At 38.0% G+C, this 26,739-nt stretch overlaps 1 protein-coding gene across 1 annotated transcript; it reads left to right on the forward strand.

Annotated features, from left to right (window-relative positions):
- On the forward strand, positions 1-26,297 carry CLPTM1L (CLPTM1 like). The gene is made up of 17 exons (XM_041476590.1): positions 1-240; positions 1,092-1,192; positions 2,532-2,721; positions 3,469-3,611; positions 5,521-5,599; positions 9,442-9,559; positions 10,989-11,083; positions 12,630-12,714; positions 14,060-14,163; positions 15,528-15,593; positions 16,596-16,646; positions 17,271-17,353; positions 19,100-19,134; positions 19,424-19,479; positions 19,562-19,606; positions 22,717-22,832; positions 24,040-26,297. The coding sequence occupies exons 1-17, from the start codon at positions 67-69 to the stop codon at positions 24,116-24,118; spliced, it is 1,620 nt and encodes a 539-aa protein (XP_041332524.1). The 5' UTR covers positions 1-66; the 3' UTR covers positions 24,119-26,297.
- Positions 26,298-26,739: the final 442 nt, after the last annotated feature.

Here is a 26,739-nt window from a genome sequence, read left to right on the forward strand (position 1 = left end):
GCGCGGCTCCCTCAGCCCCAAGCCCCGAGCGCGGCTCCCTTCGCCATCGCCATCGGCACTGCCACCATGCTGAGCCGCAGCTCCTTCACCAGCCTGGTGGTGGGCGTGTTCGCCGTGTACGTGGCGCACACCTGCTGGGTCATGTACGGCATCGTCTACACGCGGCCCTGCCCGGCGGCGGCGGACGGCGCGGCCGGGGGATGCGTCTGGCCCTACTTGGCTCGGAGGCCCAAGCTTCAGGTGAGGGGCACCTCTCGGCACCGCCCCTGCCCTCTGTCCCTGTCCGTGCCCTCTGACCCCGCTTGTCCCCGTGTCCCTGCTGCCGCCCTCTCGGCGGTGCTGGGCCTTGCGGAAAGCTCCCTTGGCTGGTGTCCTGGCGGGGCTTCGTGGTTTGTATTGATCTCGTGTGTCTGCTGTCACACACGTACTGGTTAGAGCAGCGTTGCGGAAGAAATGCTGGGCCTGTTTAGTCTAGGGAAGACTGGGAAGTCTTTATTAATTCATATAAATATCTCAGAGGATGGGTGCCAGGGGGATGGTGCCAGACTTCTAAGTGGTGCCTGGCGACAGGATGAGGAGTAATGGCCATAAACTAAAACACAAGAACTCCCACTTCAGTGTGAGGAAGAACTTGATTATGTTGAGGGTTGCAGAGTACTGGAGCAGGATGCCCCAGGAGGTGGTGGAATCTCCCTGTCTGGAGACATTCCAAACCCATCTAAATGTGTTCCTGTGGTACCTGCTCTAGGTCACCCTGCCTTGGCAGGGCTGTTGGACAAGGTGATCTCCAGAGGTCCTTTCCAGTCCTGACAGAGACCCTTTCCTTCACTGACAGGATCTCTGGTTCTGTGAAATGGCTCCACTTCCTTCACCTTCCAAAACAGGTCATCCCATTAAAATGTATTTAGTGGCTGCTCCCAAAAGGAGCTGAAAGACTTTTTTTGACTACGCTATTTTCTTTCCTTCTGTGTAAAACCTTCTTGCAACTGGGAGAGTTAGTGAAGCTGGAGGACAGACCTGTACTCTAAAAGTAGAGATGCATAAATTTATTTCCATACTCTTAATTTCTCTGTGCTGTGTTTTGATTTCAGTTAAGCGTGTACACTACCACACGGTCAAGCATTGGTGCTGAAAGTAATATAGATCTCGTTTTGAATGTGGAGGATTTTGATATTGAGTCCAAATTTGAAAGGTAAGGATCTGGACCAGTAGTGTCCAAGGTATCAGAGTTCTTTGCTGAATTCTGAAGTGCACATCCTAACTAGGAGTTACAGGGATGGAAGTATGCATGAAGCCAAGGTAGATTTCACTATTGCTTAGGTTGGATCAGCGTGCTGTTCTCAGCCATATAGGCAAACATTTTGCAGAAGTGTGCCTTGCTCATAAAAGTAAAATTTACTTTCCATTGAGAAAATCTAAAGGCAAATGTGCCTGGAAGTGCTTGAGACTTGCCTCTAATGACATGGGTAGAACACCGGCTACATGTTTTGTTTTGTTCTTAATTGCTGTGGCTTCAGACCTGGAACAGGACTTAGATGTCAAACCGTGTTCTCTGTTCATGTATTTTAGCAACGTGGTTTTCCATAACTATTTCTCTGCTAAAAATCACATGAGAAAACCTTATTTCCTGATAGTCTAGGGTTTGGGGATCTTCTGAAGGGATATTGGTGCCAAGACTGTGCCCTTAAAGAAATTTTTTGGTAGAACACTGCACTCTGCATATGCCTCTGAACAGTAAAAATGACTGGAACTACTTGTTTTGTTCTTCAGATTTGCTGTCTCACTTTTGTTTTGTTTGTTTGTTTAAAATAATTGCCACATTCTTGACTCTGTTATCATAGTCTCCAAGATTATTTCACTCTCTTCATTTTCTATGACTAAAGAACTTGTTGGTTAGAGTTTAGGCCATATTGAACTTCATCTCTGACAGACCACATAAGAATTGCTTTACTGACAGTGTCTGCTAAGCCATTGAAAGTATTCAGAGCAGAATAAGCTGAGCTAGACTACAGGAATAGAGGAGGCATTATGCAAGGGTGCAAGTAGGATGATTTCTTGGCTAGTGCAAGGGGAGTGACTTCATGGTTTGGGGCTCCATTTTAGTGTTCTGTGCTTGGCGTGCCATAACTGAGAAGATATTTTATTAATGCAAAGTGCATGGCAAAACTTTGTGATTTTCTTTTTAAACTTTGTATGGTGTATACAATCTGTGATGCATCTTCAGCACATGAAGGCTGGTTTTTTACAAGTGCTGTCATAATTTTGGCCCTGTGACCTATTAGTAGAGGAAAGCAACAAAAGAATTGATGATGCAGTCCTATGTTATCTAGGGTAATAAAGTAGGGAGTGAACAAAGGTTAAACTATCTTAATATAATAGTAAATCTTTGGAAATGCATATATTGTGATATGTATAAAAAAATACCCCATCCAGCCATGGAACATGTTAGCCAGAAGTAATTGTGTCTGGTAATAGCTAAATATTTCAGCATGTGCTATGTCATCTCATAATATATTTATTTTGTATTTTAGGACAGTGAATGTCTCTGTACCAAAGAAAACCCGAAATAATGGCACATTATATGCATTTGTATTTCTTCACCATGCTGGCATTTTGCCGTGGCATGATGGTAAGCAGGTGCATATAGTAAGCCCTCTGACCACGTACATGGTCCCCAAACCAGAAGAGATTAATTTACTCACTGGTGAATCAGCCACACAGGTAGGTGTGTGTTCCATCTGTGGAAGAACATCTGCAAAATAAGTAATTTTAATTTTATAGACATTTCTGGTGTTAGTATCTGCTGTGCTTGCATCTTTAAACTGAGGATGATAAAACAGGAAAAAAAAATCAAAATCCTCTTCTTAATTATCTTGCTAATAGCAGACCACTCAGCAGAGCAGAGGCAGGGCTCTTTAAAATGCTGGCTAGTTATTTAAACACTATCCTAGTTAACAGTAATTGCTTCAAGGATTCATTGCTTTTGGTAGAAATACGGTATTGCTCTGTAACAGCATGGTTCTGCTTTCTATAGTGAATTGAATTCATCTGAAATAGTATGCTTTGCTGTTGTAAAATAGCAGAATAAGATATGGAGACAAACAAATAGTGTTTGGTTGATCATCCTTTTGACTGTTTTGAAGTAACATCTGATTACTGTATAGTCCTGATTTCAAAGGGATTTCTTCTTACTAGTGTCCACAATCCTAAGGTATGAAGGTTAATTAGATGAATATTCCTTCTTGATGAGCAAGATGTGAACGAATGCTGAAGTTTTTCAGTGTCAGATTGTGGTGGGCCTTTAAAATGCATTCTGTTGTATTTGAGCAAAATACTTGATCTGGTCAAAATGAAGGGCTTCTGGTTTATGATATAGTTAATGATTCCCTGAATTCTGTGAGTTAGATTATTACCTTGTTCAAAAATTTGTGTTGGTTAGGAGTATGTATTTTTATTCTTTTTTTAAAGCAAATTGAAGCAGAAAAACAGCCCAATGCCCTGGATGAACCGGTCTCTCACTGGAGGTCAAGACTAACCTTAAATGTCATGGTGGAAGATTTTGTGTTTGATGGATCATCGCTCCCTGCTGATGTTCACCGTTACATGAAAATGTAAGTTGATGACTTAATTTTGTCAGATATGTTATTTATAAACTTATGTCACATTTCTTCAAAAATCTTCCTTGACCTTCTGTAGTATTTTATGTTTAAATGGGCATCTAGAGACAAGAGCAGATGCTCTTAATGCTTGCATTTTGGCAGTGACAAATTGCTGCTAAGATACTATGTACTAGAAAGTCTTATTGGAGATACCTGGTTCCTGGGCAGCTCAGAGTTTACAGTACTTTTTTTGTGTGGAGTTACCATAGTAGGGCAAAGCAGGACTACAAAACACAGGTAAAATGCTATAGCAGACCTCAGACCTGTTTGTTCTCCAGTTGTCTTTCTGGCCTTCAGAGCAATTGCCATCCCTTGACCCTTTGCAGTTTTCCTTCATCTGCAAGTTACTTTTACAAACTGTAAGTGTTGAAGCAGTATAGCTGATCTCCTAGGATATCTTTTTTTCTCCCTTTATAATTAGCTTTATTTTTCTTTGACAGTGTGTGTTCCTATGTTACGTCATTTTCGTTGAGAAAATTCTAACAAAAGGGTTGGGTTTTTAGGCCTCTAGGTGCAGGCAGTAGCTTCTGCTCAGTTTGCTTCAATCGCTTCCAGTATCAAGCATGTAAGTGATGCTGTATAGGCTTGTGCTGCTGTATGTTGATGGCTTTCTCTACAAGTACCCTCTTAAATCCAGAAGTAGTTGGTTAACCAGCACACCCCAGGGTTCTGGGATAGCTTTCCACCCAGAATAGGTAGAACCATAGCAAGAAGGGGTTGTTGGACTGGGGTTGATGGATAAGGAAGTTTTTTCTGGTTGATTTACATCAGTGCTGTTTAGTTATGGCATTATACAGGAAAAGAGTTTTGATATGAAATAACCTGCTGCAATTTCAGTAAGAATAGCTTTAATCATAGTTATTACATAGAAATCAAATCACTTCAGTTAAATAATCAAGCACTATTTCTGAGCCTCAATTTAGTACTTTTCTGTGTTACTGTTGCACATTGTGTGTTTAATACGCTGTCTCTTAGCATGCATAGAGACTTTTCTCTTTTGGCAACAGCTAAAGTTCAACCTTCAGGCTTTAGAAATCTCCATGATGCTACTCCATAGATTTTTACCGAAGCATCACAGTGTAGATAACTGCCTTTCTAGTGAAGACTTGAAGAATTTGTCTCTGTTACGGTATTGGGCTAAATACTTTCCCAAGATGCTAACAAAGCCAACTGCAAGTGGGTCATAATTCACTAAATAACTTTACAGGAACCAATTTGATAGAGGGCTTGAAGGCTAGGAAGTGTTTATTTGATTCATGCAGGTTGGTGAGGTGGTATAGCAATCCAAATGAGAGCTTCTGTAGTTGGCAGAGAAGATTTCTGCTCCTTGTACATCCCTGCAGTAGTAGCTGACCTTCTCATTTGTGCATCAGCCATCACATTCATGGTCCCATGTGGGTGAGAGCATGAGACTGATGTCCTGCCAGGCACTGATGAGTGAGGGAGATGGTAGAGGGGTGTCATGGTCTCAGTAGGAGGGGAATATTTAAAACAAAGGATACAAATATATGGCAGTAAACTTTTGTATATTTCTCTTCCACAGACTTTTAAATGTCTCTTGGTCACACAAAAGCTTCACCGTCATCCTAACCAATTTCATTTGTGTTTTTATTTGCTTATTCTGTCTTTCTACAGAAGAGTGAAAACAAACAATATTTTTCAATACTGGTATCTTTCAATGAAAGATTGATTCTAGACTAGTGGCTAATTTCTTGCTGTGTGTTAAAAGAAAATGTCTGAAAAGATGGTGGGAAATTTCTACATGGGTAGATTTGAAAGTGATGAATGAGTGCTAATTTGAATAAAAGTAGTTTTCTTTTTAGATCACTACAGTTATAAAATCCATGTTTAAACATCCTAGGGTTCAGTTGGGGAAGACAGTGCATTACCTTCCAATATTATTTATTGATCAGCTAAGCAACAGAGTGAAAGATTTGATGGTGAGTAATAGAATACCTTTAATTACATTTAATAGTTTTAACAGTAATCTTCAATGTTGTTTTAATTAAGATTTTCTCATAGGTTGTTTGCTGTAATGAAGAAGTATAAATGCACAAAAGGACTCAGTGACCGTTTATCTTAATGTGACCTACTGTGATAATTACAGAAGCTGGATCTGAGTTTTGAGACTTCTCTCTGGCAGAAGTATCTGTCAGTCACTGTCTTCTATTCCACCAAAGATTTTTGGATTCCATTGCTTCTGCCTTTTGGATGGATATGGGGGACATCACTGTGGCACTGGCAGTGGCAGGACCAGTCTCCTCAGTAGTTTGACTCCCTAATATGAAGAAAGTTGTGTTAGCATCCCAGAGAAGATTCTTATACCTTCTAGGCATATTGGCAATATCCACAGCTGGTAGTGGAGCTACACTTGAGATAAGTCAGTAGCTATTCTCGTCTCCCCAAAATTCAAATGGGGTTAAATTTCTTCGTGCTGCTATCATGTTAGACTAAACTGAGCACCTGAAAGTTTGGTGTTAGAATATGTACAGTGATCTTGTGCACTCAAATAAATCAGGACTTTGAAACTTCAGTAATGGAATTACAGAAGGATGAAGTTGGATGAGATTCCTGAAGATTGCTAGTCGGAGGCCCCTTCTTAGAGTAGGGTAATGTGGAGTGAGATTTTCAAGACCTTTTCCAGTTGAGTTTTGCTTATATCCAAGGACAGAGAGGCCACAGCCTCTATGGGCAGCCTGCTTTAGTACTTAGTTACTCCAGCAGTAAAAAAAAGAAAAAAAAAATTTTCTGTGTTCAGTTTTTGTCCAAATTCTCTTGTAGGAAATCAAGCAGTTGCTTTGCTGCAGGTAGTCCTGTTCCTTTGATACATGGCAGTCCCAGGTATTTAATTCATGTTGATCTTAGCAGCTCTTAGTTAAGCCTTGCAGCTCTTTTCAGTTGAACTGACTGGAATTGGTAATTGATTTGAGTTACTGAGAACAGTCTTGGGGAATGTCTCAAAACTGTTAAATGAACACATCTGTATTATGCATCTTCTAGTTGGAAGCCTTTGTAGATGTAAGCTCCCCATAGAACTTCAAAATTGTCTCTCCAATTCATTACTTTAAGCTCAGAGAAAGGGTTTTGTTACTTAGTGTTCAGGAGAATCTTTACAAATTTGTGTCCCTTCCACCCCAGATTTGTACAGCAAAATAAACTCCTGAGCATTTGTTACAAGTCTTGACAGCAGATTGTTTTATCCAGTATTTTTTTAGATATGTATTTGTAATGTCTGCATTAGTGGTCATTGTCCTTTGGTTAAAGTTTTATCGCAGCTCATCCAGTCCAGTTCAGAACATTCATGTGAACTTTTAACTGGTCAAGTTATGTACCCTGTTTACAAATAAATTCAGCATTCTCATGTTGCTAATGGCATTCCTGCAGTTGTCATGCATGCCACGGTTAATATTGTTGTAACTCACTGCCTTAGAAAGTCATTAAAGATCCTTGGAAGTGCTGCAAAGACTATTCCACTAAAACCTGCAAACTTCCCCATCATCGCTGGCTTGTGTGATGTCTCAGTAGTGACTAGCCAAACTGCTCTCAAGCCCTGCAGAAAGAGTGATCTTGTACTAAACATTCTGTGAGAGACTAAGTGGTTAAGTGAAGAGCAGGAAAGAATAAGGAGAGAAGGTGGTACAGCTTTTGTGGAGCCAGGTTAATATTTAACTGTAAATAGGGGCACAGACAGTATCTGTTTTCTATGCCTGACCTAAAATCATGGAGCTGAAGATGTGTTTTTCCTGCTTGTGCTGGGCTGTGTCAACTGACTCTCATTTTCATCAAGATGTAGGTCTTCTGTGGTAAATACTGCAGTCTAGAAATTGTGTTTCTCATGTTCTTACATGTGCTTAAATGCTGTGATTTTGGGATTGCACAGAATTTAGTAAAGAGATCATTTCAAAATTCATACCACTGAACATAAGTTCAGTGTTTGCACACTGTTTTGTAGTATTGATTAAGTAGAGTGCTAGAAGTAATGATGCTCTGATGCCTTACTGCAAAAGTAGGTTGTATTGCAGGGATGTGGTCATTCCTAGCTTTCAAAGGCTTAGCAGCCATCACACTCACATTGAGGTTGTGGGGCACCACTTGTGCTCTTTAAGTTGTTTGTTAAGAAAGAATTAATTCTTCTACTCTTAGCTTTATTTTAGTTTGTTTTTGGTGTTGGAGAATTCCCATCTGTCTTCTGTTGCAATCCAGTTTCCTCCCTACACTACCCCTAATTCCTCCATAGTAATTCTTTGTCTTGGAGAGTGCATTTGCCACATGCTGCCTACCCAGGCATTTGCAAAATTTTTGTTTCTTGCCCATCCTCCACAGATAAAATTTCTTTTCCCTTTCTGCCGTAAATGTTAATGCCGTCTTTGTTAGACTGAGAAATTGAAATTAGACTAATTGAATTACGGGAATCCTTTGAAAAGGAGAAGCAGTGTGGCAAATGTTTATATGGTTTTTGGTACCAAAAACTGTAGAATCTTGCCAGTGTTCTCTACAGTCACAGTGTGTAATCACACTTGATTTTTTGTTCAATTCAGTTCAGAGATTCCCTGACACTGTTCTAGGTTCTCAAGCTTTTCTCCCTGCTGTATTCATAAAACTTTCTCAGTTTCCCTTCCTCTCCCTCATGTGCCTGCATGTTCTGCCCCTGTCTGAAAAGGTTACAGGGTCTTGGGAGGTTGGTGGAATTGAGATTTGTTTGTACTCACTGAAGGAAAGACTGAATGGGAGAATGAACGTAGCCCTCAGTTCACATGTGAGTGACAGGTGGGGAGCCTAAAACCATGTTCTGTGTCGCAAGAATCAGCAGAAGCCCATTCACCTCAGTTAGGTGTGAGCTAACTAATTACTGTAGAAACAGATGCAGTGTAGAGTAGCAGGTCTGATACAGGAATTATGATTGGGAGTAATTAGGAGCCTGGAGCAGCAGACCTTGAACTCTTGCAATGAGTGCCTGCCAATCTGTCGTGCTGGGCTATCCTTGGAAATGTAAAACAGACTGCCTGAACTTGTTCTGAGGTACCTGCTGAGTATTCTAACATCTGAGAGGACAAGGAGGTTTTTGTGGTTTTTTTTAAACCTGTTTGAGAGGTGAACATGGGCAGCTGTCATGCAGAAGGAGCTGAGGCAATTTAAGACTTCTTTTTTTTTCCTGCTTAATAAACACATAGATAATACAGTAGGATTAGCAGAGATTTATTTTGTGGGGTGCAGAAAGAAAGTTTTTGTGACACCCCAGATCCCGAAGTTATCTGACTTAGCTTTAGCTGTGGTGTTTTCATTAGTCTGAGCTAGTGGCATCATCTTGCTTCCCCACCCTTTCAATTTCTCTCAAAATCCACCTCAATGGAATAAATTTCTGACTTTGGGATACAATTTGTTTGTTGGTTGGGTTTTTTGGGGTTTTTGTATAATATTCTAGTTTAGATAATCTTAGCATGTACATTCAGAGAAGAACTGTCAAAAGAGTTATCTTAAGCACACGTTTCCCACTTTATGCTGCCATCTCAGAGGCATTTGTATACAGGAACAGTGAGGTTGCTATAGGAACTTGAACAGAACAAACTGCTAATTTAACATTTCCTGGAAAAAACACAAAGACTTCAAGCATGGTATGGAAGTCTGAGATCTTATTCCCTTTAAAAAACAAACTGAGTTCATAAAATTGTGTGATTAAATTATAGTGTGATACAATCACTTTATTTTAAAAAAAAATATGAATGGAAGTAATTGTTGACATTTTTCTGCTGTTAAAGATGAAACATGTCTTTTTGAAATGCAGGTTATAAATCGTTCAACAACAGAGCTACCTCTTACAGTGTCATATGACAAAATATCTCTTGGAAAACTCCGATTTTGGATCCACATGCAGGATGCTGTGTACTCCCTCCAGCAATTTGGTATGCTTACCTTTAATGACTTTCGGCTAAGAAACCACAACTAACCCTTTAATTTGTTTCTTTTATGCACATAGATGACACTTTTTTTTTTCTGGATAGCTGGTAGAGAGATTTAATGCTACAAATCTTGTGTTGTTTCACCTTAAGTTAAAAACAAAAATACATGTTGACATGTGGTAGGTAACAAGAATACAGAGGTGAATTAACCATTTTTAAAATTAATTTTATTTGGGAAAGTACTCTGTAAAAGCGTTAGAGGACATAATCAAGAAGAGCATTTTCACCATGGGTTTCCCCTGTCATCCATGGAGCAGAAAAGTTGGATCAGTGGTACATAGGCTTTGATGTTTATACTTTTACTTTTTACATATGCTTTATACTTTTGTATAAAGTATACACAGCTGCTCAGTGTAGCCATATATCTGCAGTGAAATACAGGCAGGCCATATTGATTAAAATCCAACTGCTTCTCCTTAACTCAGGCTAATGTGTGTTAAAGCTAGAAATATGTCTGCTAAACATAACTGTCTTGAAAGAATCAAGTAATTGCTTACTCAGAGTTTGTGTAGGACATTTGTCCACCATCACCTCTCCATAATTTTTTGTGAGCCTCCTCAGAATTGAAATTTTCCTATTCCGTGCCTTGGTTGTCGAGTGATAGACACAGATATCAAGACTTCTCATCCTCTGCCTGGAAAAAAGGCCTGTGTAAGATGCTGTTTGTTCCCCCTACGTATGTAGATAGTGGGACATAAGGTTTGAAATTTTCCTTTTGGAATAATTCCTGGAGCAGACAGATCAGTAGCAAAACTCCAAAATCACTTGAGAATGGCCACGTACTTGCTGTGATGGCGAGTAAGTTGGTGCTGCACTCAAGCACTATTGCCACGAACGCAGCATTGTGTATTTTCTGAGAACTGTGGACTTCAATCATAGCATTGCATTTATGGCCATGTTTCTCAGTGACTTTTGTTGTCCTTTACTGTGTAGTTGCCTTCTTATTTTTCAGCTTTTGATGTGAAGCTCACTCCTCCTATGTATCAAACTAAAGTTCAGAGGCCAATTTGTAAAACCTTTTTTTTTAGTTCCAGCTCAGGCCAGAATGATTTAATGTGTCTTCCCATTTGTCTGTCAGGTGGTCAGCTTAGGTTGTAATTACACAACATGTTAAAGGCTTGTTACTAAACACATTGTAATTACAGAAGTTAAAGGCTTGTAACTGATGGGTTTTGGGTTTGGGCAAGCCAAATAACTTGCCAAAATATAGGTAGATAAGGATTTCACCAATACAGCTTCCATCATGTTTTGGATTTATGATTCCTTAACAAAAGTTGTGCAGGTGACAAAAGATTCCTTTCATACTGGACTTGAGCATAAAAGCAATGAACTGTCAGGTACTTCTTGCACAGTGACTTGTTCTTTTTCATAGGGTTTTCAGAAAAGGATGCAGATGAAGTAAAAGGAATTTTTGTTGATACTAACTTGTACTTTCTGGCTTTGACATTCTTCGTAGCTGCGTTCCATGTAAGTGGTTTTAGTTTTTAGGAAGTACATAATATGGGGGGGAAAAAAAAAAGGAAGAGGTGTATCTGACTTTCAGGTGTTCCATTTATCAAGAATTATTCTTGAAAACAGTAATTTCAGTAGAGCAGTGGAAGCATTATCTGGTACAAAAGTCAGCTATATTTCCAATACAGAGTTAATATAAAGACCTTAAATAAGGCAGAAATTTGAGATAATTATACAGAAATTAGCAGTCTTGACTGAAATATAAAACATGACCTTCATTATCACTTTTTTTACATTGTAGTTGAACTAAAGCCCTTAGAATTAATAGAATTAATTAAACATTGGTTTAAATTTTGTTGACTTCTCACAAGGTTTATCACTGCAGTGGCATCGGTGGGGCACCTGTACTAGGGTTTGAGTCTCTGACTTCTAATCCCTGTAGAAATTTAGATCAGCTGATATTTTCTGACATTGCTTCCAGAAATGTTCCTGTAAAGTGTAGAGCGCTCATGGTTATTTTTTGTTGTTTGTCCCTTTTGTAGCATTGACTTAAATCTGAACCTTGATTTTAATGAACAATGTTTTTTAGACACTGGGAGCATTTTTGTAATCTACAGATATACTCAACACAGTTCCCATGCTCTGTGAGAGATAAGAACTTGCCTGGAATGTTGTGTTTCTTTATACTTATATTGCACACAGTTAACTTGTTTGGAAAGCCTTAGACTTCCATGACATACTAATTTCATTTTTCCACTCTGTTTATCAGGTTGCAAGTTGCAAACTATCTGTATACTGGAGAAGCTTTTCTGATACATTTTTTCTTTTGTGTATCATTTTCCCAAATAATTAAAAAATATCCCTCCTATAGACAAACAAACCCCATAAAAGCAACTGAAAATTTCATTAAAATCCACTGACCCAAGAATTTCTGGAATCTGTGTTCAATTTTTTTTAGACATTGAAGGCTTAAAGGAAATACCAAAACTATACTGAATGAAAATACTGAGGAAAATAAAAAAGCTTCCTACAAATAAATTGAATTCTAAAATGTCCTGGAAGTTTAGATAGCTTAGTGACAAAATACAGAGGAAACCTGACTTCCTGTATTGTAGGAATTTTTTTTTCTAAAGTTGTTATATTATCCAAATGTAAATTGACTATCAATCCAATACAGAGCATTTTTAGTTTAATTTACTATGCTTTTCCCTGATCTCTCGAGGTGTGTGGTTCCTCAGGATCCTCATTCTTTACCTTCTATGATGAGTTACCCTGTATTGGGTCTCTCTGCAAAATCTCTCTGACTTGCTTTACAGAACACTAATCTGTGGAGCATTGTAATGGTAATATTTGAAATTCGTCCTGTCATTTTGCACTGCTTTTAGAGCCTGGGCTTCTACAAAAACTTTTCTTTTTAGCTTTTATTTGTAGGTCTTAATTTTCAATTCTGAAGCTTCTAAAACAGGGGCTTTTTAATACCATGTTGAATGCATTGTTAACATTTTCAGTCTCTAATTAGTGTATGTTTCAAGCAAATGAGTATGTTTCTTCCTATTTGCAGCTTCTCTTTGATTTCCTTGCATTTAAAAATGACATCAGTTTTTGGAAGAAAAAGAGGAGCATGATTGGGATGTCTACAAAAGCAGGTATGGACTAGAATGCAAAGTGTTGTCTATGTGCTGTCTATTTTATGGTGTGTGTTTTCAGTCTTGCTTAAGGTGTCACTTTGTAGGTTTACAGAGATAGCAAAATGGTTTGTGTACAAAGAGATGGCTAATGGTATACACAGATGGTTCTAACTTTGTTAGTTCTGCGCTCAGGTATCACTTGGGTTTAAGCACTTGTGTCACTACTGAGGTTTGACTGTCATGGAAATGGGAATTAGATTACTGTTGGGTCAGTTACCATGTTTTCCTTGCTGAAGGAACAGAGAAGTGCTCTGAGAAAAGAATGAAGACCAGAAAAAAGTCCTGTGGGTGGAGAGAATGTGCTTTCATGAGTAATGCTGTTGTGCAAGTCCCTTGTGTTCCTTGTAGATAACTACAGGTTCCAAAATATTTGTGGGTGGAAAGTGCTGTATTGTAATGCTCTTGCTTGATGTGGGCTTCGATGTAAACAGGAGCAGTAGAGGCTCCTGGGGTGGGGGGAGGGGGAGAGCATGGGAGGATTGACTTGGTTTGTGTGTAGGAAAGATGAGAGAAACATGGTGATCTGACATCCTGCCAAGCCTTCCTAGAAACAGATGAAGGTTTTTCCAATAGCTTTTTTTCCAATTTTGATTATGAAGCAAAATTGTAAACCTGGAGTTTCTTGACCTCTGAGACTATCCCTAATTCTGCCATATTTACAGATGGATTAAAACACGTAAAGAATATCAATACCAGGGGGAAATAAAAGGCATTCTATGTTATGATGAACAACATATTTTTATCACATGGAGAATCCATGTATCATTTTTATGTGTGCATTTGTTTTTTTACAGCAATTATACTGCTGTTGGCATGTGAATGCCAAAAAGTTTATAAAAATTCAAAACAGTCCATGGAATTTCAGAAATAAGAGTCAATTGCCAGTTTGAAAACTCAGTAAAGTCACATTCAAAAGACTTAACATTTACAAACAATAAATGAATTTCAGATACGGACATTATATTATCTCACAGCCTTTCAGCTTCCTGGAGACAAGAATCATTAATGTAGTTCCTAATTGTACTCACATATTGCTGAATTGCTTCAGTAGAGAAGTCTTCATTAAATGTTCCAATTTTCTTTCATCTCCTGTGATAAGGATTGCACGAAATGTTCTTGTTCTCTATTTGCCCAGAGATCCTGGCTGTTTCTAGCACTACTAGATATATCAAGATGTACACAGAAGAAATTCATACTTAAATTGTGTAAGACAGAATTGCACCAAATAGACTATCAGTCTTCTGTCATCTCAGCTGTTCATTTAAATATTAATAAGCCTTCCATTTTCATGTTTTCTGTCTAGTGCTTTGGAGGTGCTTTAGTACTGTGGTAATATTTCTTTTCCTTTTGGATGAACAAACAAGTTTATTGGTACTGATCCCAGCAGGCGTTGGTGCAGTGATTGAGGTGAGTTCTTAAAACTGTAGCACCAGATACCAGTATTTGTAGCAACATCCATAGTTTATAGTAGAAAACTAATGCTAAACTAGTTACTGGAAAATTCTACTGTAGCTTGCATGTCCTTGGCTTTCAGTGACAGAGAAGATGGTGTCCCTTGATCAGATAACTAAACTGGAAGTATCCATTTTTTCTGGGATGGGCCAGCTGATATTGCAGAAACCAAACACAGAGCGATGCTGAAGTTCCACTTAGCACATCACCCAATAGGCCTCACTCCTGGCCAAGCAAGTATAACTATGTCAACAAGCCGGCATGGAAGCACTGTCAAAGAGCAGGCTGTGTGCCCACAGACAGTGCCAGGACTGAGGTGGTTGGGGAAGGAGGAAAAGGAGGAGACTGCTGCCTGTGTGCACGATTCCACAAGTCTGCATCTCTTTAGTGGGTTGCAGGTAGCACAGCTGTCTCAGAGTGACAGCAATCATACAGACAGTACGTCTCAGAGGAATTTGTCTGCTAGGAAGAACTTTTTCCCAACTTGGGCTTAACTCATGTTTCTCATCCAGTGCTGATAGTGACATTGATTCTGTAAGAAATTATTTTCTCACTTGTACCAAAGATAACAGTAAAAGATTGTCTTTACACTATTCCCCTTTTTTTTTGTCTGGAATATATGGTGGGGTGAGAAGAGAATATTGGTGTATCTAAAGTTAAACAAATTAACCTTGTCCACAGAAAACTTCAGGGAGTTCAGCTCTCCTGGGGACCTGCATTGCCTAAGTTGTCACATCTGTATAGCAGTGTAGGTACATGAGTAAATTTTCAGGTGAACTGAAACTTTAGGTTTACATTACAGTCAGGCTGTTACAGCTGTACAGTAAGTAACAAAGTAATTCAGCAGATTCACTGATTTTTGCTTGTAGTCCACTTCTGAAATGTAATGATGTTTCAAGTGGTAACTTAATCACTGTTAGGAGTTCTGAGCCACCTTCATCAAAGGCACATAAAAACTTGCTTGGCAGGTGACTAGTGGAATTTTCCAAATGCCTTACCTGGGGTTCATCTTGGTGCTAACCCCACTTATGCACTGCCATTCAGATATCCTGGAATGACTACATTACTTCACTTAAATTACATCGTCTGATAAAGAGACTTAATAATGCAGGCTCACAACGTTGTACTTGTTTGATGACGTGGCATTTGGTTTGTGTAGGCACAGGCAGTGTGTGCTGCAGTCAGGCTGCTACTGCTTTATGCAATGGGGGGTTAAAATAGGTATTCTGGCATCTTGATTCTAGTTATCTGAATCCTTCATAAGATGTCCCTTTGTATAATAATCTTTTATGTGCATTTTTTGGTTTTGCTAATCACAGCTCTGGAAGGTGAAGAAGGCCTTGAAAATGACAATCAGGTGGCAAGGTTTGAGACCCAAATTTCAGGTATGGTAGACATTGCCCTGTTAATGATTACACTCTTGAGTCATCCATCTGTTTCCAGGTTACTGTGCAACTTGACTTCTAGGAAATTAAGAATTTTTTTTTTAATTATAAAAGTTTCCTGTGTACATCTGTCTATGAATGGCTTAATCCAGTAGCAGGATGAGCATTTGCAAACCTGTTTCTTTCTTTGAGATCTTTGGAAGAAGCTGCTATTTGTATATATTTATGGTGCAAGAAACTTCAGAACTTCTCTGTCAGTTCTGCTAAATCTTTATTGGTGGGGCTTTGCTGCTGCCACTGTGTTGGAAAGGCACCCTTAAGTGACATTGTGTTTTGAAATAAGAAACTGGCTTTTTCATGAACCTGTGGGTGTAACTTCTCCATTGTGGAACCAACAGAAGATGTGGCATGTTCTGGGGACAGTACACTCTTGCATGATTCTCTGGGTAAAACGAAGTGCTGAGATTGCAGCAGAACATGTAGCAGCAAAGTGCAGTCTACACTGAAAGTGTATCTTGCTGGTAGAAAAAACAGTTGTCTAATATTCAGTGTTTCTTCACAAGAAGTGCTGAGGTTTTGTGCTGCTTAAAGTCTGTGTCTGGAGTGACTGGTGGCTCTGCTTGTTGCTATGTCAAGGAACTGTGTTGAGGCAGGCAGAATTTCTGGACATGTGGAGATAATCCATAACAATGATAATCCATGACCTCTTCATGGTTATGGCTTTTCATAAATGCTTCCTGTATCTGACAAATTTCTAGCTACTTGACTTTGATTTTACTTTGTGAATTCTGCTGTTTCAAACCTGGAAGTTGGGTAAAAAAATATGAGGTTAAAGGTTAATCTTTTTGCTTACCCTATATTTAGTAGGCTGCACAAGACGAATATATGACTCTCCTATATAGAAGCTTTTAAAAGCTTTGTTAGCTGTTTAATGTAGAGAGTTGGAGAGCAAATGCTTTCCCCTGTGTTCTGATGTGATTATGGTTTTCTTGTGTGTTGCAGTTTGGTGCATACAATGACTCTGAAAAGAAAACGGAGGAATATGATGCCCAGGTAAGAGAGAATCCTATGACTTGCGATCTACAAAGTCTGTGTATGTCACCTGTTGATTGACATGTTTTGCTTTTTTTTTCTACAAGTGTATTTTCCACATCCTCACAGTTGTCAAGTGGATCATCATTGTGTAGATGATCAGACAGTGAAGATCCATTCTGATAATTTATGAAAGGAAACAGTGAAATAGTTCTTTTGGTTGTTGAATCTGGTTGAGGTATTGTGCTGAGAAGCATTACCACTCAAAAATTTGAAAGCTGATTATTTTTACTGAAAGCTGTTAGTTTTAGTGAAGGAAAGTTCATGTGGTTCCTGATTTCTGAAAGGAGTTGAGCATAGGTGACAACATTGGTGTTAAGTAGGAAGCTACTTTTAGAGACTGATCTTTGCACTGTCTCTTGGTGCCAGTGCTCTGAGGTGATTGCTTGTCTGAATTGGGCTTTGGAATTTTCATCACCACCACTAGAAGTGGAAGCGTAGTAGAAATTATAGCAGACATGTGGGAATAGGAAAAGATTATCAGGAAAAAATTATATGGCTGTCTTCTTTTTGTGGCTATTTAATGCCGTGAAAAATCTGTTCATATAGAACGTGAACTAACAAACTATTTTTCTTGTCCATTAGGCTATGAAATACTTGTCATATTTGCTCTATCCACTGTGTATTGGAGGTGCAGGTTACTCCTTGCTGAATGTTAAATACAAAAGGTACTGTAACTCTGTAAATTATCTCATATGGAATTGAAACATTCCCCATTTTTTCTACATGATTATGGAAATTGGTTGTTAGCTTGAGGCATAGGCCAGGAACTGGAAACTTCCTTGTCCTGTCTATCTAAAGCTGAAGAATATAGGGTTTTTTTAACATCCTGTAGGCAACAGGCTGTTGCATTTCACAGGTTACCTGATAATTACTTTAGCATAGAATTCAGTAGCTTGCATACATGTCAATCAGAAGAGGATGAAGAAGGCTGCCAGTGATGTTCAGAGGACCAGTTGGTGATAGGAGAGATGAAAGGAATTCAGTGGTTGAACCTGTCCAATAGCAAAAAGAATCAAAAACCTTCACAAAATTACTTGGTTTGAGCAAGAAGCTTCTCTGTTCCTAGATATGATAGCTATGATGGCAAGCAAGTAAAAGCGTTTTTTAGAAAGGGATCTTTATTCCTTTACAGCCATTAACTTCCTGCAACATAGTAATACTTCAGCAAGAGCTGGACACTCAGTATTTCATGAACAAATGGAACCTTTGTCACCTTTCACTCAAAGTAGCTGTTTCATTTTGTGTTGGAGAGATGCAAGCAAGTGTGCAGCCATGTAGGCATTTTTAACAGTCCTTAGGCCCAGATGGGATGGAAGAAAAAAAGCAGTAGTAGTTTTTCCTAATGTTATTTTAAGCTGTTGCTGCATACATGAGGTGTAACACTCATGCTAGAAACTGGGGCAATTTCTGGGCTATTAGAAAAACATTTTTTTCCAAAAGGTTTTGTATTAGTAAGCAGCTAAAAAATATGCAGCATTTTTAAATTCTGCTTTTCGGATAAAATTCTTGAATTTATTTAGTATTTACATATGCTGTATTTCAGGTATTTTATGAGCTGCAGCTTAAGGAAGCGAAAACAATTCATATAATAGAATTCCTGCCATTGTTAAATCAGTAAGGAAATGTGCCAGAACAAATAATCTTAGCAGTGGATTATGCTTTAATCTTGGAGGCATTTTCTGATTCATTCTTTAAATGCTTGTGGATTACAGAAATGCTGCTACAACTGTAATGTTGCTATTAATGTGTCAGTAGCACAGCAGTGCAAGTTTAATTTTAAATTACGTAACCAGAGCGTGACAGTTATTAGCTGTTCTCAGGATTGCAAGCAGAAGTATGAGATTCTATCATTGTCTGCAGCCCTACCATTATTTTGTTAAGATTGTGCTCCATTGAACACCTGGGAAGGTTATTAGATGTAAGGAGGGGAAAATCTAGATTCCTTGTATTTCCCTGGTTTTTTTAGGTACCTATTGTTGTGGTTTGCACTGAATGGTACTTGTTTGAAATTTGCTAAGTCCTTACTGTGCCATATTAAGTGACTCTTTAATATTTAGGATACGGTGTTATCTTTGCAGGCCTTAATACAGTCAGGGTTCAGTGAGCAGTATTACACACACAGTGCCCATATCTCGTATCTGTTTTCTGATCATCAGCACAGACATCTTCAAATGGTGTGTAAAAGTATAAAAACAGGTGATAAATCTGTCAAGACTTCTTGTATGGACTGATAAGTATATTTTGCTTAAAGTACCTTCTCTGGAGCCCCTCCAAGGAGGGAAGATGTGAGGTATTTAGTTCTTGCATGGAGTAATTTATAGCACAGCTATTTCTTGGGAGTAATCATGTGATGTACAGTAGTGTATAGGATGTGTTATAATTAAATATAATTGTTCTCTCTTTGTTTGTAGCTGGTACTCCTGGTTGATTAACAGTTTTGTCAACGGTGAGTGCCTTCTGTTCTCTTTTCTATACATATTTTTTCAGATGAAGGCGAGGACTCAAAAGAATATTAACTGCTGTCATTTGGATCAGTGTAATACAGATCAATAACTTATTACTAAATTATCACAGTGATTGAAAAAGGGAGAAGAATCAACCCAAAGTGAATCAACCCAAAAGAATTAGATGCATCTTCATTCTTCAGAAAAAAATTAGTAAATTTACTAATTATGGAAGTACAGTCATGTGATTAACATATGTGCATTTGTTTGTTCTCCATATTTCATCTTCAGGAGTGTATGCTTTTGGATTCCTGTTTATGCTGCCCCAACTATTTGTAAACTACAAGGTAAGATTGAAAAGTGATGAAGGTCTACTTTTCTAGTCTCTTCCTCCAGACTTTATTACAATTTGATATTTTTTATTTCTAGATGAAATCTGTTGCACACTTACCATGGAAGGCTTTCACATACAAAGTAAGTAAAGCTCTAATTTAAAGTTGTGTGCAGTCATTTTGAAAATTATTTTCTGTAAGAAACAGCCTAATAGCTTAAGGATGGCAGTACTTTTTTGTTTTAAGAACTAAACTTGTTTGCAACTGTCCTTAAAATAAAAAAACACACTGATTTTCATTTTTCATAATGACTTCCATATGATGAGAATACTTGCATCCTAGTTTTTATGATAATACTGCTTTTTGTACTGTCAGCTGTCTTGCATGAGTGCAGATGTTGGTCCTTGCATGAGTGCAGATAAATTTATCAGTCTCAGTTAAATGTGTTAATTTAAGAAGGTGTCAGTGCATCGCTGACAAGGGATAGTTCCCAAGAAACAGTTAGGAATGCTAGAAGACCTTATTTTGGCAGGTTCCAGGAACTACCAGAGGCTGAAGTAAAGTACACACTGTTCTGTGCCAGGGTGGTAATTGTGAGCTTCTGGGAAAATGTGAGGGGGGTTGTTCCATGGGGGTAGAGGGGCTGCACTGTGGTGTCCCCACTGCCTAGGCTGCCCTGGTAGGGCAGCGCAGTGCTGCAGCCAAGCTCAATAGCAGACCTTGGAGGGGAAGGTGAGTTTATTTAAAACCAAAATCAGCTCATTAACCCTTTGATAGCTGCATATCCACAAGCACCCACTTGAGTGTCCAAGTGGTTTGTGTAGTATCCAAACACCAAGATGACAGACCGAAGTATCCCAGCTGGCTATCACATGTGCTGATATGGATAACAAGGGACACCCACTGTTGAGTTCCCACATCTCCTATGTTCTCCCTCAGTTAGCAACTCTATGCTAGTTTTGTTCGTACCCCTAAAGAGCTGATAATGTTTTGTATCATTTCCCACCAATCCCAGTCATTATGGTTTTTGTACTGTGCTTTGTTTTCCTGATCTTTATGTCCTGAGAAACCCTGTCTGGATGTGCTGGCATCATCAAGGCCCTGATGCCATTACCATGTACCCTTTTTGCTTGTGCTTCCACTCATAAATGCTTTCATTCTTCCTTTGTGCTGATATATTACAACTATCCAGAACATCTGTACTTTAAAAGGAACAGTGTTAAAAACTGCTCAAGAAATGGTGTCCATTCTGAACAGAACAGATATGGGACAAAAGAAATAAAACATATACATCTAAAGAGTCTACAAAGGCATTTCTATGAGCCTATAGCAATTGTCCAACTTTCTGCTGCCTTACTGTTTTTAAGGAAACAGGGTGCATGTAGGAAAACAGATTGAAATGTAGCTGGTAGCAGAATAGCAACTAAGCAGTGGTTGATGTGGAAATAGAGACAAATATAACAATAAACACAGTATTTCAGGAATATACTAGGCAAATCAGCATGTTTCTTAAGAGGAGTAAGCAAAAGGTATATTAGTGAAATAATTTCACAATTTTACTTCACCAAAGAAAATAACTGAGCAGCTACATCAGCAGTTAAATAAACAACAGAGGGAGATTATTCAAGCAAATAACCTTTAAATCTGTACAACCTTGCTGAACAGCCTTTTCTTAAAAAGCGTTTATAGTTCCTGTTTAGATGCCATAGGCTACCCACTAAAAAGTCTTGTGTGTGTGGAGAAAGAAGTCTGTTTTTGTTTTCAATTATGTTTAATTTAGACAGCTTTGGAGGGAGTATTTTACTTTTTTAATGGATATTTAAAGTTGCTTGCTCTCTTCTTCACTTGAAGTGGAAAGAAGAGTCTGAGGGCTCACCTGTGACCATTGTTTTAGAGAGCTTTGTTGTATTTTTTCCTTAATTTGAACTTTGTCTTTCCAGTTTCTGTGGCTTTTATGTTTCATTGTTAATAAAGAGTTCCTTCAAGTGAGGTGATCTCAAATGAAAATTATCCAGTCTAAACACTATCAAATGGGCTGCCTTCATGCATTCACTTGCAGTGCCTTATGAAGACTGCCTGTGTGCCTGAAGGATGGAGCATTTAGCTTTTTCTCTTCCCATTGTTATTTTAGGATCACTCACTCGGTTATTGACTTGGAAAGGCTGTCTTTTCCAGCTCCAAGGTTTTTATTTTTGTTCCATGACAAACCTTTGCACAGGCTTAAGGAGTGCCAGTCATATTTCTCATTCACTTCAGATTGACGGATTTGTTTTGACCTGACAGAAAGAGCTCTCCTGTTGTAACTAATCTCTAACAGGAGAGAGAACTCTCTCCTGTCCAGCACCCCCATATTCTGCTGGTATTTTCTTCTATCATATAAACATTGGTTCATTTTGTAGAATGAGTTTTGTGCTTACATCACTTGTGCCCTTCTTATGGTATGGATTAGCATATAGCTTGCTAAACTGAAAGGAGCCGTGTTACTGACTCAGTTCGTTAACCTAGCAATGAATATTCTTTGCTGGGTTTGTTTCCTGATGTTTTTAGTGAGTTGAAACAGTTTACTGCAGCATGAGTACTAGAGCTGGTGCACTGTAAGAGTTGATCTGTACAGCCTCCCTGTAGCCAAGAGCCAGATCCAGAGGAGTTACCTGTTGGTTAAATTACTTTTCATTTTTGCTGCAGAAATAAAGCCTATAGTACACCTAGTTGATTTGAAATGGTGTGGAAAATTATCCATCCCTTATTCAAGACATGGTTACTTCCAGGAAAGCACTGAAAATACTTTAAAGTCTTTCCAAGGCTATTAAGTTAATCTTCTTAAAAGCAATAAATTAACGAAATTTTACACTAATTTCTACAGAAAACGAAAGTGAAGTGACATTTTGTACATCTTGTCATTTGAGTAATGAATGAACAAAAATCTGGGGGTTTTTCCAGTTCCTTTTGAAGTTTTCTCTGAAATTGAGTCTGTGTTTTTCCCCTCCCATGACAATACTCTCACTTACCTGAAACAGTCCTACTTCCTTTTTACTTGTAAATTCTGGTCTGTAGTAGACAGTATGTCTTCATTAAAAGAAGGCATTTTAAAGTTTGCATTAATTAGTTTTGCAGCATAACCTTTAAATGTTGTTACAAATATGGAGGAAGTCTGTGTTCCCACAGAAAAATATAAAAAAGTTTCTAACTTCGTATGACTGATGACTTCCTTTCTTTACAGCCAACTGAAGTGTCCTTTTCTTTTATTTGTAGGCATTCAACACCTTTATTGATGATATATTTGCTTTTATCATCACTATGCCAACATCTCATAGGCTGGCATGCTTTAGAGATGATGTTGTGTTCCTGGTCTATCTCTACCAAAGATGGTATGACTTCTTTTAATATTTGTTACAGTTTTACAATGCTATAGATGGTTGCAGTCTTGTTGCTATAAAGAGCTATAGATTGGGATAGATTTGGAGCAGAAGTTTTATACTATAATAATGTATAATATAGAGTGGTCTGGATAATGTTAGTTATGTATATGCCTAGTGAAGGGAATGGTGAGCAGGGCACCCTGTAAAGGAGATCTCAATACAAATAAGAGGAGCAAAACCATTTTCCCATAACTGACCGTAATCCTGGACATGATACAGAGTAGTCAAAAAATTCCTCTTCTCACAGTGCTCAGAATTTTTGTCAGTTATCCCTTTTTGCTCCCCACAACATCCTTCTTTTCACCAGATTTGGAAGTCACAAATCCTCCCATCCCCCCAAAAAAAAAAACAAAAGAAAAACTAAGCAAAAACTACAAAAATAAAAAACACAAAAACAAAACAAAAAAACCCCACAAATCAAATATGAGACATAAATACCTGAAGTTGGGGAAAGGAGAGAAATTCCTAAGCTTGTATTCACCTTAGCAGTTCTGGGCTTCTAACCCTTGCTGAGCGCCACATCTCCTTATGCTCAATGTCTGAGGCATGTTCTCCAAGGTGCTCTGCAGGGCAGTAGTGAAGGGTGTTGTGTGATGGGAGATTGCCCTGCTCTGCCTTTCTCTTTGCCTGGTTTGCAAAAACAAGTTATCAGGTTCTCTTGTAAGTTGAGTACCTGTTGAGTTTCAGATTCTTTGAGTAACTAAAATCAGATAGGGAAGAAAGCTATATGCACTACTTATGAAATACTGTTCATAGTGAAGTTACAGAAAGTGTATTTTTATTCCCAAGAATAAGCATTTTTGTTTATTGTTATTTTTGTAGAAATTAAGTGATCAGCAGTTTCTGATAGGGGCTGGGCACTGGTTTCAAGTTTGAGAGGTGTCCTGGATTGCTTAAGAAAAAACTCCAGCCAAGCTTTAAGAGCGCTAATACATCTCTTAAGAGGTTCTGTTAAGAGACAACTGGTTGAGTCATATTGTGAAAAAGCTGATATGTCTGTACAAATTTTTAAAGATGTTGGGTTTTGCCACAAATGGGAATAGAGAATATGATGACAAAGAAATTAACTTTTAAAATTAAGCATCACAGAACTACTTAATTCCTTCATATAGGAGGCTGTAATATAACTAAAGAATTGGGTTTTTTTTTCTACCAGGCTTTATCCTGTGGATAAGAGCAGAGTAAATGAGTATGGAGAATCTTATGAAGAAAAGTTAAAAAAAAAAAGCTCATAGAGAATAACTAAGAACTGAAGAAGATTCTGACCCCTGGACTCTTCCTTGCTTTGTGTATTACCTAGTCTTAAGGAAGGAAAAACTTATTTAATAAGAGTATTTTTAAAGCTTATGACAGAACTACGTGGACAATACATCTTCTATATTGCCAAAATCTAGTTTTGATACCCTCCTCTTTCAAGACCCTCTTCGTCCTCATAAGGTCTACAGTCTGCCAGATGACATTATATAAACTTCCTGCATTTCAGATTCTCTTCAGTGAAAATCTAAGCATCCTGAGCATTGTAATTAAGATCCAAATCTGTGTTTTTAAGACAACTCATGAACTGAAAGTGTGGTGCCTGTGCCACTAGGCTATGAAAACTGAAAATACAAGACACTGTGTTACAGCAAAATCAAGGATTATTGCCAAACTGGGGGCTGTCAAAAATAAAAGGTATAATATTGGATTATATTCTACTTACAAATCATTCTAATTTGATAATGGAGATAATGGAAATTGTAGAAATTGTGAATTCCTAGCTAAAAAAATATATTGTTGGAAATATAGGATAAGGTAGATGGCATTGTTAAACTTCAAATTCTGCCACATTCTTGGTCTACAATATGGCAGAGGGTTTCAGTTTTCTTAAAGTGAATGAAGGTGTGAAAAAACTGTAACATGATTTCTTTCAATATGTATGTGAGTTTATAGAAATCCTTCTGCATTGTTGACAAACCTGATTTCTTGGCATAGCAGGTATTCATGTAATGCAAATCATTGTTACGTGCTGGGAAAGTCTCTTAACACTTCTTAAATTCTTCATCATGTGGTACCACAGTGACCTACTAGGCCAATTCTGTCATGTTTCAAAGGGAATAATTCCTCAGTATTTTCCTCTTCCCTCCCTGCCCCATCCTATTTTTTAGATGAAACACACATCATTCCAATAGAATTATTTTGCACAAGTACAAGTTCAACAAAGTACATTATACAGAGGAAAAAAATAGCCTGGTAAAGAACAATTCATACCTTTCAAATTAAAATCTATATTCCATGGGAATGAAATTCATTAAGGGAGGTGTTTTGATTTGTTTCTCTCAAATTTGTAAAAAATTATTAGGTTGAATTATTATACCAAAATCAAAACTACACAGCTATATCTAGAAACCACTTATAAAAATGGTTAGAAAAAATTTAACATCTTCAAAGATTTTTAAAAGCAAGTTTCTCAGTAACAGGGAAATAGAGAGTGCATTCCTTTCAGCATCAAATAAAACACAATTTTAAAAATCCAAAAGGCAGAATTCTAGTTTCCAGTTCTAGTTTTGCTTTGGTCAGTAAGTTTACAAATAAACCATAATGACTCTTAAGTTTATTAAATTGCATGCTGTTTGTGCAAGGCTGTTTAACCTCAATTTGTCATGAATTGAAAATATTCATACAGGTCAGCTCCTGTGGTCTGTAACTACTTTGTGAAGTGGATTTTATCCAGTTCTGGTACTGCAAAATTTGAGTCCTAAAAAGATAAAGAAGTTTGCCTGCTTGTTGTGTTTTGCTACAGACTACAGCCTTTCCTGTACTGAAGTCCTCCTTACACACTGCTGGCAATGGAAAGGAGTCTTGAAGTGAATATTTATCTCCTGTTAATGTTGAAGTCTCTTTATGCTGTTAATTGTAACTACAGATTACTGACTTTAGCATTAAACACACCTAAGTAAGTCTATGCAAAGCTGGGGCTGCATTTGCTGAATCTTGTACCTGTTTTGAATTTGTTTGGAATGAGCTCTTTACTGTTAAGCAAACTAATGTTTCACATTAAGTTAAATGTGTGTGAAAAGTTTTCCTGATATAAAGAATGCATATAGCACGTTCCCTTTTTGTGCCATTTCAAAACAACCAGGTCATTGGTTCTTCTAGAGTAGCTTCTCAAAGTCCAGAATACTGTATTTGGGTATTTCTGATGTTTCATTGCTCATTTTTGTACACAGCTGTTGAAAAATTTCTCTTGCACCTTTACATACTGTGAGTTTCCTGGTCTTCTGTCTTGCATTTCTTGACACTGACTTCATGATATTCTATACAATAGTCATAAAGCATATAAAATTAGAACATTTTAAGTCTTTAAGATGAGCAAGACTTTCCTGTTCAAGTCATTGTTTTATGCATTCCATTTCCAAATAAAAGACTTGGCATACAGGATAAAGAGTTACCTTTTGTTACTGGAAAGAAAGGTGGTAAAAAAACTATAAGTAGTAACTTTGGAGATACAGAATTATATATTAACTAATTATATATTAACTTTCTAGTTGTGGTAATGACATCAGCTAAAAATGTGGTTCTGCATATGAACCAGCTCATGCTGGATAATTAATATTTTAGAATCTGTTTTAGTGTCCAAGAGTAACTCAAAAACTTCCTCACTTCTAATGGGATTTACTGTTGTAAGCAACTAGGTGACCATCTCACATTCTCATCTTCATTAGGCTTGTAATGGCTGTGGAAATTATAAGATTACTGTGATTTGGGGTTGGAGCTGTTTTAGAATTAATTGAGAAAACCATCATATGCTTCTGGAAGCTGCTCTTACCCAGGATTTAGCACTGCAGTCTGATTCTCTAAGGACATAAGTGACAAAAGG

Source organism: Pyrgilauda ruficollis, unplaced genomic scaffold (genome assembly GCF_017590135.1).
Source record: "Pyrgilauda ruficollis isolate IOZ18807 unplaced genomic scaffold, ASM1759013v1 scaffold39, whole genome shotgun sequence".
Taxonomy (NCBI): Eukaryota; Metazoa; Chordata; class Aves; order Passeriformes; family Passeridae; genus Pyrgilauda; species Pyrgilauda ruficollis.